This window comes from Strigops habroptila, chromosome 2 (assembly GCF_004027225.2).
Source record: "Strigops habroptila isolate Jane chromosome 2, bStrHab1.2.pri, whole genome shotgun sequence".
Lineage (NCBI taxonomy): Eukaryota > Metazoa > Chordata > Aves > Psittaciformes > Psittacidae > Strigops > Strigops habroptila.
The window spans coordinates 14717248-14730314 of NC_044278.2; the positions used below are offsets into that span (position 1 = coordinate 14717248).

Below are 13067 nucleotides of genomic sequence, written 5' to 3' on the forward strand. Positions count from 1 at the left end.
CACAGAACTTATGACACTCAATATACTTATAATGCTCTGGCACTATCCCTTCTCACCAACCAGGTAGAACAAGTAATATCCTCTCAGTATTTACCTATGAAATAGGGCCAAAGCTAAACCAGGGAAAAACTGAAATGAAATTCAAGCAAGCTACGGAAAGTAATTAAAAGATTGGAAACAATTATCTCCTTTTTTTCCCACATAACCATCTTTGTTACAGTCTGGAAATCCTGAGGCACTGCCCCTTTGTCTCAAAAAGGATTCTTCAGCAGTGTTGTCAATCCACCTAGATCTAATTGAAGAAAATATTTCTGAACACAGTTTGTTGCCACAGCCTATTCCTTTCTCACCTGAAGATTCAATAACTGCACTATTTACTGTGTTATTGCACTGCACACTCTACAAAGCACAGCTGAAGCAGAATGAAATGTTGGTAAACTGCATAGCTAACCGAGAGTGTGACACCAACGTCCTATAACTTGCAGTAGCTGCTGATTTTTAACCTCTTAATACCTTAAACGGTGTAAGGTTTGGTTTATTGGTCAATTAGCTTCCATTTTCTCCACAGCAATCCTGTTGCAATACTGACTGAATTAAAAAAAATAACAGCTGAGGTGCTGCATCTGGAAAAGTAGCATATCCAAATAGCTGTCTCCAGCTTATGTTTTGCACAGGTCATACATTTCCTGCTGTACACTCCTGCCTGCTTCAGCCTTTAGGTCAAACTTATAAATGGAGTTAAAATAATTTTAAGATACTGTGATAAATGGCATTGTTTTGCTACTGCTTTTTCTTTTCCTTTCCAGGTAAATGCATTAATACATCCGTGACCTACCTTGCTTCCTTTCCCCTTCATGCTTTAGTGTAGAAGAAAGCAATCCCTGCCCTTACACTTGTCCTTCATAGGTAGGCAGTGCTCCACTTCCAGCTTACAAGGCCTCTATCTAGGGAGCTGCTCCTAGACACTTCCTGCTACTGGGCAGCTTCAGGAGTGATCCGCCTCTCAGCAAGGCTGGGTTTCAAACAGGCAGAACCAGATTCCCCAAGTAGAAAGTAATCAATTTGCCTGTCTACAGCAGTTGCAGAAGTCAGTTTCTCTTGCACCACTGCTGCTGAAGATGAACCCTTGGACAACTATATAAGGAGCTAGAAGCGGAAAGCATGCAGAAAATAATGGAATGCCACTCTAGACGAATTGCTTAGGCAAATATTCAAAACGATGTTTTTCAGATTATACTGAAGTTTAACCTCAGAAGTTCCTCTGTAAAGGATAACCCAGAAAGCCACCAGCACAGGATTAAAAGGTAAAGACTTTTCTTCTACTTGAAGTTTATAAAGTTGCAAATATTAGAAAAAGACTGTGTAGTATGTGGTTTAGAATGGAAATGTGCCTCAGTGTCAAGACAAACAAATAATGGATGTCTACCCTGTAAAGAACTGAGTATTTCTCAGAGTAAATACAGTCTCAGAGCTCTGCTGCTCATGCATAGGAATGCTAGGCTTTCAGGCAAGTTTTATGCATAAAACTTTCTTCTTTAGGGAACACATGTGAGTTATCTTAAAGGAAAGACCTTGATTTTAATTTTCCAAGTCAATAGAACTTCATACATAGCAATTTTTCATGTTTAAAAAACTGTAGGCAGCATATATCAAAACATACTTGAAAGCACAGGAGAGCGTCTGTTGGTTTATCACATAAGGTTTGCTGAGTAAGAGGCTTTCACATATAAAATCATGCTTGGCTTATTTCAATTTCACATAAAGTATATTTGGAACCTTCTTAGAGTAACAAACTTACTTTACACCAGAAATAAAGAAAAGGTAGGCACCAATTGCTTTTATATCAAGTGGGATTTTTTTAAGCAACTAGAGAGCTTTTGTTAAGAGTCATGGGAAACATTGTGGAAAGGGAGTGTATGTGTGCATTGGCACAACTGACATCTACAGTTCAGCAACAATATTTCTCTTAGAAGCCAGAAGTCATGCCAGAGAAAAACAAAGTCTGAATGCAAACTATGTGTGTTCCTTGACCTGTTTCTAAAACATAAATTACTGAGCAAAGAGGAAATATAAAAAAAATAAATAAAAAAATCAGCATTAAACTCTACTTTACAAACCAAAAGATCTGGTGAAAAAAAATCCAGTATGAAATGGACACATTTGTATCTCAGCTTTCATCAAAAATCCAAGTGTTACAGCAGGGTTTATTTGGAAGAGGGTATTCTGTGTGAGGGTATGTGCACATGCATGTGTTTGTTTTCTTGCTTTGCAGATTGGGAAGGGTTTTTTAAAGATTGTTACTTTCCAACTTAGCATTTCTCTCCACTTGTGTGGGATTCTCATCCAGTAACATAATACTGAAAAATAATACTGTCGAGAGTACACACTGGGTTGGGGCAGGGAGGAGGGCTATCTGTAACTGTTCCAGAGATGCTGCTTTTGGGGTTGTTATTAAGAGCCAGTTATCACGAACCCAGAATTTTGGGTCAAACCTGTATGGTGGCCATCAGAATTAATGAAAAGCAAAGCATCCCTGAAGTTAAAATATTACAGTATCAGAACTATCAACATGATTAAAAGCAACTTTAGGAAAATATGTTTTATGAGAATTATGTATCTAAGATCAAGTATATTAGTCTTTAAGGCTACTCCAAGAAGCCGTAGCTTTGAGAGACTGAATTAGAATTCCTGGGAAAACAAAGAAGAGAGGGAACCTCTGAATTTAACAACAATCAACACAAGCGAAAGCACAATACCATGTTCTTCAGTCTACAGTTGGTCTTCTATTTTAAAATGCTGTTTTAGCTCTTTTTCCTTCACAAATTTCACCTCTCATCTATTACCTTTTTTCTTGGGCAATCCTTTGGACAGCAATTTATAGGATGTTTTGTCGTAGGGAAGTGAGGTCTCAGCAGATGTGGCAAGAAAAGGTTTGTTAGTCTCTCTCTGTTTTGCTTATGTTAACATCCATGAAAGTCAAACTCCTGATCCACAAAAAGACAGAAAGATGGTGGTTTGTCGGATTGTTTAGTTTGTTCTTTCCTCTTCAGTTACTGGCAGTTCATTTGCTTTTCAAGGAAGTCACAGAAAACAAAATTCTTGACATTTTTAACAAACAAGCAGATAGGAGAACTAGCCAACAGTTTTAGGCCTCCTAGGGAGACCATAAGGCATTCTAAGATTAAGCTTGGAGCCCCCTCTTTCCGCAGGCTTTTTGCGGATTGCCTTTGAAAGCTTTTAACTACACTGAAATAATCCAGATGGTACGTGTTAAGAGATCTTAAACTACATGCTTCTTCAGCAGCCTAAAATCCTGTGCCTTCTAGATTGTTGACAACAATGACAAACCCATCAGTTACTTTTTACTGATTGACACTAGCCTCTTTCTTAAATAAGCTGGCTTATTTAATTTCTTTAATTTGCTTTTCATGCCTTCAATTCTTATGCAAAACAATCCTCTGAATATTAGGGTAAACTATAATGAAAAACTGGTGAATAAAGTGCTACGAGATTATCTGCCTGCAAATGTCAATTAAGAATTTGCTTTCATGCAGTTGCTGGGAGATATAAGAGACATTTCTCTAATTCAACCTTTTCCCTGAACAGTTCCTCCAGGTCGCATTTAAATAAGAGAATAGTTAGAAATAAGATTCTAAACTCATCCTGTTTATAATATCTCTAGGCAACTCTAGAGGAACTTTATTCTCATATTACCTTTTGAAGTGGTCACAAGAATGTTAACAATTATAACTTGTTTCGTTTTGGTAAAGTGGCCTCATTCTCACTTCAGATACGAATCATATTCGTATTTACCAAAACCATATTTCTCTGACACACTCTGCTCTACTATTAGTTTAATCATACCCATTGATCAAATAGGCTGCATCCAAAGAGATGCCTGAGCTCATATCAACAATATTAAGTTCAGCTTCCAGATGTGTAATTCCAAAAGCAATGACAATATTTTTGTACGAGACTTAAAATATTGTAAATATGAATTATTTTCTTATACTTTATTTCATCCTGATATATCAATACCTAGGCAAACATTAAGGTAACTTAATCAAAGTTGCCTATGAGATATATTTTAAAAAAAGCTGCCTGGAAATCCTTATGTTTATTACAGGTGAGTTCCAAGGCTGTGATATGTAGCTATATGGTCTGACAGACATGAAATGGGAATGTAAATTACGATGTTGCACAGTACAGATTTTGAGCCTGCAATTCTACTGTCAGGAAGACAAAAATCTTGGAACTGATTTATAGCAATAAAAAGTTGTTAACTAGGAGTTCAAACTATACATCCTAACAAATGGAAAGAATTCCACATGTCCTTTATCCTGTTGCAGCCCTTTCTCTTGCTCCTAATTTATTTTCAAATACCATTTTACAATATATCAGTATCTGCACCTTACTTATATGATTTTTTTGGCAAAGGTGATTACAATTTTTTTTCTGTATTTCTGCAACCTACAGGCAGCTACCGTACTTGAACCAGCTAATTAAGTGAAGGTGCTGATTTCTAATATTATTCTTGCTGTAAATATAGAAATAAACCTAGGTATCTACAATGTACACATTTACTTCTCTCTACTGCTCATTTCTGAGCTCTCTTAAAGAGCATTACTGACAGTAAATCTCTGGTTTAATAGGTAAAAGAGCCACCATCAAAACATTAAATTTCTTCAGTTTTGCTTTTAATCAAGGAATACTCCATTCCCTTACCTATTACAGAGAATAATCTACAGACTAACTGATTTGCAGAGTGAGATCATTGATTTGTCAGTCGAGACTTGTAAGTGCAGTATACGTCATCAAAACTGTGACTTATGTCAGTGTGAAAGCATGAACTCATTACCTTCCATTACGCAAAGTATCAGTAGTGAACGTGAGAACTGCTGTTTGTAGACATGGAAATGGTGGTAGATGCTTTTCCTCAAGTCTTCCACACCTGCAGTCACACACACACAACACAGGTTCCAAAACTTCAAAGAACAATCTCAGACTTGCCACTGATTCACTGTGTGGTTTTGAACCAAATACTTCATAAAATAGAATTATAGAATAGTTGGGGTTGGAAGGGACCTTCAAAGGTCGTTTAGTCCAACCCCCTGCAATGAGCAGGGACATCTTGAACTAGATCAGGTTGCTCAGAACTACTACCAGCCTGGCCTTGAATGTCTCCAGAGGTGGCGCGTCTACCACCTCTCTGGGCAACCTGTGCCAGTATTTTACCACTCTCAGTGTCAAGAATGAAATAGCAACCTCCCACCCATTTTTCTCATTGGAACTTAAGAAAATTCCTGACAGTTGTAGAGATATTGAAAGTATAAAAGCTTGTTACACAGATGATTGACAAACTGCTGTATTCTCCCACTCAAAATGCTAAACTTTATACCCTGTATTATTTCCTTCTCTTCTCTCTCAGGATTCTCTCTCACATTATCCAACATCACACAATCAACACAAGACAGCTACATCTCCTACAATATGACTGTGTTACAGATTTCTCTCCAGACACCAAAGAACATCTGAATTATTTTAAGTCACTCAGATCTCTTTTCCCCCCTCTACAGCTCCCTTGGAGGGCTTACTCCAGCAGCACAATTTGGTTATACTTTTCCAGCAACTTTGGACTCATTCTTACCCATCTTTTGAACTTTGGATACTCAGACCTGTTTTATGCCATTGGTATCTCAAGTTTTTACTCAGTATCACCATTTCACCACCTGCCATGATCTATATCACAGTAATTAGAGAACTCCCAAGCTACCTTGCTTCAAAAGCAGCATTTCCATGCTCCTACATACTGGCCATTTTGGTTTCACTGGGTAGCCTTATGGCAGTTATGGTGGATAACATTGTCTCAAGGGGACAAGCAATGAGATTGCATTTCCTCATTGTTATATAGCAGGAAATGCCAAAAGCAATGTTCTACAGGTTGTTTATTTCCCAGAGACAAAGGCTGACAAATACAAACGACCTTTGTGTGTTAGTATTTTCTAATATTTAGAATGATGCATCCATTAGCACTTAAGTCCCCTGTGCTGAAAATGTTACTGATTTTGCACTATTATCTTGTATATACTCTGATACAATTTAGCTACCTTCCACATAAAATGACATCTTTTTTTTAGGCTCATAACCAGAGCAAGCTCTCTGCCTTTGGTATTTTCCTGTTGAACCACTCCCACACTTCCCACATACAGAAACTTGAACTTAGAACTATTTTAAAATATGTTTTTCCAAGCACTTATCAACTTAAGACAGAAATGCTTTAAGGGGATATTTTCATCAACCACCTTGCTGTGATAATCCTTGATTTAAGCACATTTGTTTACCAGGTATTCAAGTTAGAGGAAACTTTTTAAACAAAGGAGAAAATAAACATAACCTACTGTAGCAAGATTGCTTACTTTAGTTACTTCAGATATATTTTTGGGTAATAGGGCAAAATTCCAAAAAGCATCAAACAAGTTCCTTCTTTTTTGTGAGAATACACGAGACTGAAATTTCAACTCAAGCCCTAGTTTTTCCCACAAAGTATCTTAAACTGTAGCATTTAAATGGTATATATTTCTCACTAATACTTTGTTGCTACACTTAAGACACTTAAAGCAGTAATCAAGTTCCAGACCACAGTATGACTCCAAACATTACTCAGAACCATTGTGCTCCAAAATAACAGTTACACAGGTTTGTTGGCACCATACAACAGAGCGATAATGTAACTTCACTTCAGCCTGGAAATAGGTTAAAAATAATAATAATAATAATATTACTTATAACCTGAAATTCCTTTGTGACATGTTGCCTGAAAGTGTCCTCTACCCAGTGCCCTTAATCGTCTCATAACTAAGGAACAGGAAAACAAACTGACCCTTATTTTTGTTGCAATTGTAAAAAAAAAAGAAAGAAAAAGTAGCTGTTTCAGCAGAGGTAAAGGAAGGAGTATGACGCAGAACACAGATCATATATCTCAAAGAGCTCTTAAAGAGAGAATTCTGTCTCTTAATTCCCTGCAAGTCCTCTTGCCAGGCTCCTGGTGGATGGCAGTATGTCGGAATGAACATAAGGAGGCATACAAATTGCTCAAAGATCGAATACAAACAGAGCCTTTTGTGTGAGACATTTTAATGAAGGTACTGAATAACCAAGAAATAGCAAACAAAACTAGGGAAATTAAAATAAACAGGTTTGGGTAAGTCAGAGAGTGGAAAGGAAATAAAACAATCATCAAAGCCAAAAAAATAAGCCGTTAAATCTTAATACAACCAGTAACAAGAGTTCCATATGATCAACTTACCTACTTCACATATCCATTTATGCATTTTAACTTAACGCAACTCAAATCTCATTTTTGGATGCAGGCTCCCTGTTTACTGAGTCAAGTAATACATTAGATAGGCGGAAGCATATTCTATATGGCTGCTTTGCAATTAAGCAAAAGAACCCTGCAACTTGTTGTGTTAAGTATTTTTTGCCCCCACCCCCCCAAAAAAAAAAAAAAAAAAAGAAGATAATACACAAATATTCATATATTCATTTCCATCAAATTCATTATCTTTGAATTTAGGACATACTTTATCAGAGTGGCCAAACTGAAATGCTGCATGTGTACTCCTACTTTTTCTCCCCAAACGCGTGCATGAAAGCACATAAGAAATCCTTGAACTCTAAGTACAACTTAGGTACTGGGAAAAATTGGGCCTGATTCTTCCTCCTTTCCCTTCCTTACCCCTGCCACCTCCTCTTCAAATCTATCCTGTAGCCCCATCTGTTCTTTGGCTATGTTTTCAGTCTTACAGTGCTTCTAAGTGTGAACAGAGAAGACACAGTGCCACACCAGTTTGACTAAGTTATTGCAGCTATATTACTAGAGCAACTCCATTTCTACAGCTCGTCTTTTATTAAAGACTGGGTATCAGCTTATGATTCCATCTCCAAAGATATGGTTTTTGTATCAGTAGATAAAAGATGACACAGCAATATTTATGACTGAGGAATGCTTAGAAACAAGGGCAAACCTCACCAATGCTCTTCAGATTTATGTATGTAAGAGCATTTAGGGCCATTTCTACATGTAGTCAATAATTTGAAGCTACAGTTTAACAAGCTAATACTTTCTCATCTACTGATCTGCTTTGCCTGTACTGCAGTCAGTCTCTTAGCTGTTTTAACCCAAATTTTCCAACCTTTGATGAAGAAAAAGATATACTAGGCTGTGCTACTTTATTGTTTCAGAGGGATCATATTTTAAAACCTTTTATTGAAGGTAGGGGACACACTATGACACTGAAGTGCTTTTGGTCCATGTATTCGCTTTACTCAGCTCTAAAAGAATAGGCATATTCTCCCTCTATTGACAAAAACTTCAAGGAAAGAGATCTTTCATCTCAATCAAAAGAACAGGATGTGCCCCTATATATACACACAAACACATAGGACAACAACAAGGCCTCAGTATATGAACAGAGCTTGTCGTGGAACAGTCAGGAATTCAAGCCAACAATTTCCAAGGTTATCTTTGTCATTAAGACATCCTTATTTATTTGAAACCAGCATGCATTTCAGTTGCCAGCATAATCAACCGCTTTTATTGGCAAGCACATTCAGTGGCAGGTTTTGAAGGCAAGCCTGATAGGGTGTAAGATATGAAACTAGGGTTCAAGTGCTTACATTCCACTCTTTTGTGAAACTGATGCTTAAAAAAGGAAAAAAAAATCCATTAAGAGCAATCATCTTAAATGTTTTCTTCTTACTTCTTTGCAAGTTTGATATTTGAGAATACTTGCAGATCTGCAATTCCATTGCTTCCCCCCCAGGAATACAGCTATTTCAAGACCACTGCACCTAAAGCATTGAAAAGTCAATGTCAATCGTTAATGCATTCACAAATTGAAGATGAAGCCCAGTATGCTCCTGTGTTTAACTTACTTTCAAACCATAGGAGATTAATCATATGGAAAATTGGAAACTGCCCTTTTGAGAAATTGCATTGTGTTCTGAAGGAGTAACTGGATGACTGCATACATGTTTTAGAGCTTTTCAGTTATTACTTGCATTCTCTTAGATAAAAGAAAGTCTTGCCACCTCATATCATGAGCATTAATGATGCTCTTAGAACTTGCTTTTAATCACAGGCTTGTCAAGCCATGCTAAATTAACATGGGTCAGCAGATGTGTTAGGCTATACTAAAAACAGATTTTCAGGTCACTTCTCTGAAGCCTCGTTTAACACTTCCTTTCACATGCCACAAAGACTGAACTTTCCCTGCAGCAGTCTCAGTGGTGCCAAGCAGCTCTGAAACATTCCTGAAGAATGTTATCTTGAAGAAATTGCCTGACTTATGCTGAGAGGAGATACACAAGTTAGGCAATGAAGAGGAATTACTGTAACAAAATTAATACGTCGCATTCCTCCTCCCCCCCCCCCAGTAATGTTTTCCCATAAATTACTTGCAAGCTTGCCCAGTGACAAGTCTCAGTACATTACTATAACTTCTAATGACTTCCAGGCTTTATCAATTCCCTTTATGTGAATCAACAAACACTAAATTCAGGTATTAAGGCATTAATGAAAAAACAAAAAAGTGATAAGGGAAATCCATGTTAGGGTAGAATATCACCATTCTCTCTCACGATTGATCTCTGCAGCATTTCAAGTTTTGTTTTTCAGCTAATTCTCCTGCAGAGAAGCCAGACTTAAGTCTGTGGAAGACATGCTCACACTGTTCAACTCTGTGACTTACATTATGCAAAAATCTATTTAGAGACTTTAAATACGGAGAAGGGAGCAGAGATACCACAGCAGGATCATTTGAAGCTGTTAAAACATAACAAAATTGTTTGCATATTGACAGGTTACTGGATTGATCCTTTGCAGTTATTACACATGCATCCTTTTGGATACTATAGAGTAATACTGCATTTGCTTACTAAAAAAAAAAAAGTAATTAAATTTTTAGAATTGGAATTTCAGAAGAAATGCACCTATAAAGCATTACTGTTTCAGAAGGCTGCCTGAAACCTCTGAAAACAGCCAAAAGATACTACTGTACTGTTTATGCTTGAACAGCCTTTTGAAAGACACATTTCATTTAACCAGAAGACTCCATTATCTTCTAGTCCTGGACATTTTATTTTTGTACTGAAATTTTCCATTCTTGATGATAGTCCAAGGAAGACATTCATATAGAGTTTGAGGAAAGTACTTTCTTCCCTATAATTAAAAATAGTTGAACTCAGATATTTCCCAAAACATGCACAATAGAATCTTTCTCTTAATTATACCTCCAATAAAGCTTGCACAACAGCTAAGGTAGAAAACAGAACTAAATCCACTTTCTATTAAATAAACAGTACTGAATTGTATCCCACGGAAGTGCACAAAGTACATTTGCATAAATAAAAAAGTATTTTCATCCTAAGTTATTAGAGTTCTTAAATTATGTTAGAGTTCTGTTGTTCTGCCTTGCTGTAGAGTTAATTGCTTCAGTTACTATCAGTTTAACTCCCCAAGCAAGGGAAGGAAAGGAAAAATAAAGAAAGTTTTTTCAGTGTGGCTAAACTAAAAGGCTAAAGTAGCTTACTCATACCAGAGCTCTGATTCATTACATAGTTTATCTTATAACCTCAAAAGCTGAAGTGTGTGCTTCCTACTGAGAATCCAAAAATGGAGCAGCAGATTCACTTCTATTATTTCCTAAAGGATTTAAAAGTTGATTAGTTTTCATGAAATAAGGAATAATGATAAAATGAGAATTTGAGTTACTTCCCTCCTCCTTCCCAAAGCAAAAGTCATGTCCATGTGCCATATTCCTTATTGTTCTAAATGCTGGACTGTACACCACAAATCTACCACAGAAAAGGGACTGGGCTGCAAATCACTGTATGTGGGAAAACACACTACAATGAAGAAGCTGAGGAAAGACTGTTAAACCATACCCATCTGAAGATAAATTAAAAACTTCAGGTTATTAATTCCTACCGAATCTGGATTAAATGGTGGAGCGTATTGACACCACCTATCTTGTACATTAGTTCAGAATACCTGCCACTTCCAATTAATTTCTACTTTTACTTTACTTTTGTGCAGAGGGAAGTAGCTTTATTCTCCAAAACTACTTTACATGTATATATATAACTGCTAACATTGATTGTTGTTACACTTCGATTACAGTGAAACAAGAAGAAAAAAGATAATAGAGTCAACTCCCTGTGTTGCAAGAGGGTAAAAAAAACCCCTGAACACAGAAATCATGAAAGACCGCCTTCAAGAGCTTAAACTGAGAGCTAAGGAACTACAGATAGCTGGAGAAAACAACAGCACAACTGTACAAGAAGAAGAGCAGGAGGAGTTTGAACAGCAGGCCATTATTTATGAACAAGAGCCCATAACTGAAAAGCACTTGCATGAAATCCAGAAGCTTCAGAATGACATCAATAATTTGGCGGAGGAAGTTCATAAATTCAGTCAACAACAAAAAAGCCTAGTATCTTCAATGAGAAGATTCAGTGTTCTTAAAAAGGAATCTAACATAGCACGAGAAATAAAAATTCAAGCAGAGCACATACGAAAATGTTTGGATGAACTGTCAAAAACAGTGAAAAAAGCTGAAAACGAACATGGGCCATCACGTGCCACAGTAAGAATTCTAGCTTCCCAGCATGCTTTCTTATCCCAGCGTTACCTAAATGCTATGCTCTCGTACAACGATGCTATAACTGCTAAGCAAGAGAAATGCAGAAGATTTATTCTCCGTCAGCTTGAAGTGGCTGGTAAAGAAGTATCTGAGGAAGAAGTCAATGACATGCTCCAACAAGGAAAATGGGAAATTTTCAATGAAAATCTACTCACTGAAGTCAAAATTACCAAAGCTCAGCTTTCGGAGATTGAACAGAGACACAAAGAACTAGTTACTCTGGAGAACCAGATCAAAGACTTAAAGGAACTTTTTATCCAGATATCAGTTCTGGTGGAGGAGCAAGGGGACATGATCAACAACATTGAAATCAGTATGAACAATACTCAAGAATACACTCAAGTATCTAAAGAAAAATTTGGGCTTGCAGTCAAATATCGGAAAAGAAACCCTTGCAAAGCATTATGCTGCTGGTGTTGTCCATGCTGCAAATGACGAAAGAAATAAACTGTTTGAAATATGAATGGCTTCGATTTAGTAAATTGATATTATAAAGCAGGCTCAGGATCCCTCGATTGCTTAATTTTTCTTCCCATTTCCCTTTCCATAGAGTTCTAAGGAAAAACTGCATGTGTTTTTCCAAATAGACTTAGAAGAATGGAAAGAGTGATATTTTTTGCACAGAAACACATGAACTAGGGGAAAGGATTAAAGGACACAAGTGTCACTTTTTTGTTCTTCCACTCAAACTAAAACAATGTGGCAACAAACTACCTGTGCTTTTGGGAAGCATTGAAGATATTGTTCATCTCAAAACCGGGGTTCACAATAATGGTTTAGTTTAGCTTTTACAAAATAATAATTAGTATTTTTAATTGCCTTGAGGGGTTTTAGCAGTCATATTTACTTGGTTCAAATCTAAGGGGTTTTTGTTCCGTTAATCTGAACTCCTACCAAAAAAATTCTACACATACAGGTTTCTGCCCTGTAGTCCACCTTTTTTGGAACTGAATGACAAATAGTGCTCTAACACAGTTCAACAGAAAATAACAATTGAACTAAGACAAAAAAGTTATTTCCAAAAAGAAAAGAAAACTGCAACAACATACCATGCCAAACCCAAACATCAAACCAGGAATGTATTTCTGAACTCCTTTATGCTGTGCAAAGACACAATCAATACCATTATATGTGGGTACAGTCAGAGAAGTCAGAGCAAATTGCACTGCAATTCTGCGAGACAATCAGTGATGCTAGATGCCTTTAACTGCATCTAGTAAAAAGAAATAAGCTAAAAAAGTCAATCTACTATCAAAAGGCACTACTGAATTATTTTCACATTGCAATATTTATAAATAGTTGGATCCCTCCCATCCCAGCTTAAAATTTCAACTGAAATTATTATATGTTATCAAAGTACAA

At 36.7% G+C, this 13067-nt stretch overlaps 2 protein-coding genes across 8 annotated transcripts in view; one reads left to right on the forward strand and one right to left on the reverse strand.

Moving 5' to 3' along the window:
* The window catches only part of ARL13B (ADP ribosylation factor like GTPase 13B), a 43384-nt gene that overhangs the window by 12953 nt on the left and 17364 nt on the right, over nucleotides 1–13067 (reverse strand). For 5 of the 7 annotated variants that reach the window (XM_030471477.1, XM_030471479.2, XM_030471476.2 and 2 more), the window contains exon 5: nucleotides 4859–4951. The exons of the other annotated variants lie outside the window; for them this stretch is intronic. In XM_030471477.1, coding sequence (XP_030327337.1) covers nucleotides 4859–4951 — 93 coding nt within the window. The remainder of the gene's footprint in view (nucleotides 1–4858; nucleotides 4952–13067) is intronic. 7 annotated transcript variants of the gene reach the window in all.
* On the forward strand, nucleotides 1007–12169 carry STX19 (syntaxin 19). Its single transcript, XM_030471485.1, has 2 exons — nucleotides 1007–1304; nucleotides 11183–12169. The coding sequence occupies exon 2, from the start codon at nucleotides 11262–11264 to the stop codon at nucleotides 12138–12140; it is 879 nt and encodes a 292-aa protein (XP_030327345.1). The 5' UTR covers nucleotides 1007–1304; nucleotides 11183–11261; the 3' UTR covers nucleotides 12141–12169.

What these genes read in the sequence shown, in the direction of transcription:
- STX19 (XM_030471485.1), top strand. Translation starts at nt 11,262, where the DNA reads ATGAAAGACCGCCTTCAAGAGCTTAAACTGAGAGCTAAGGAACTACAG.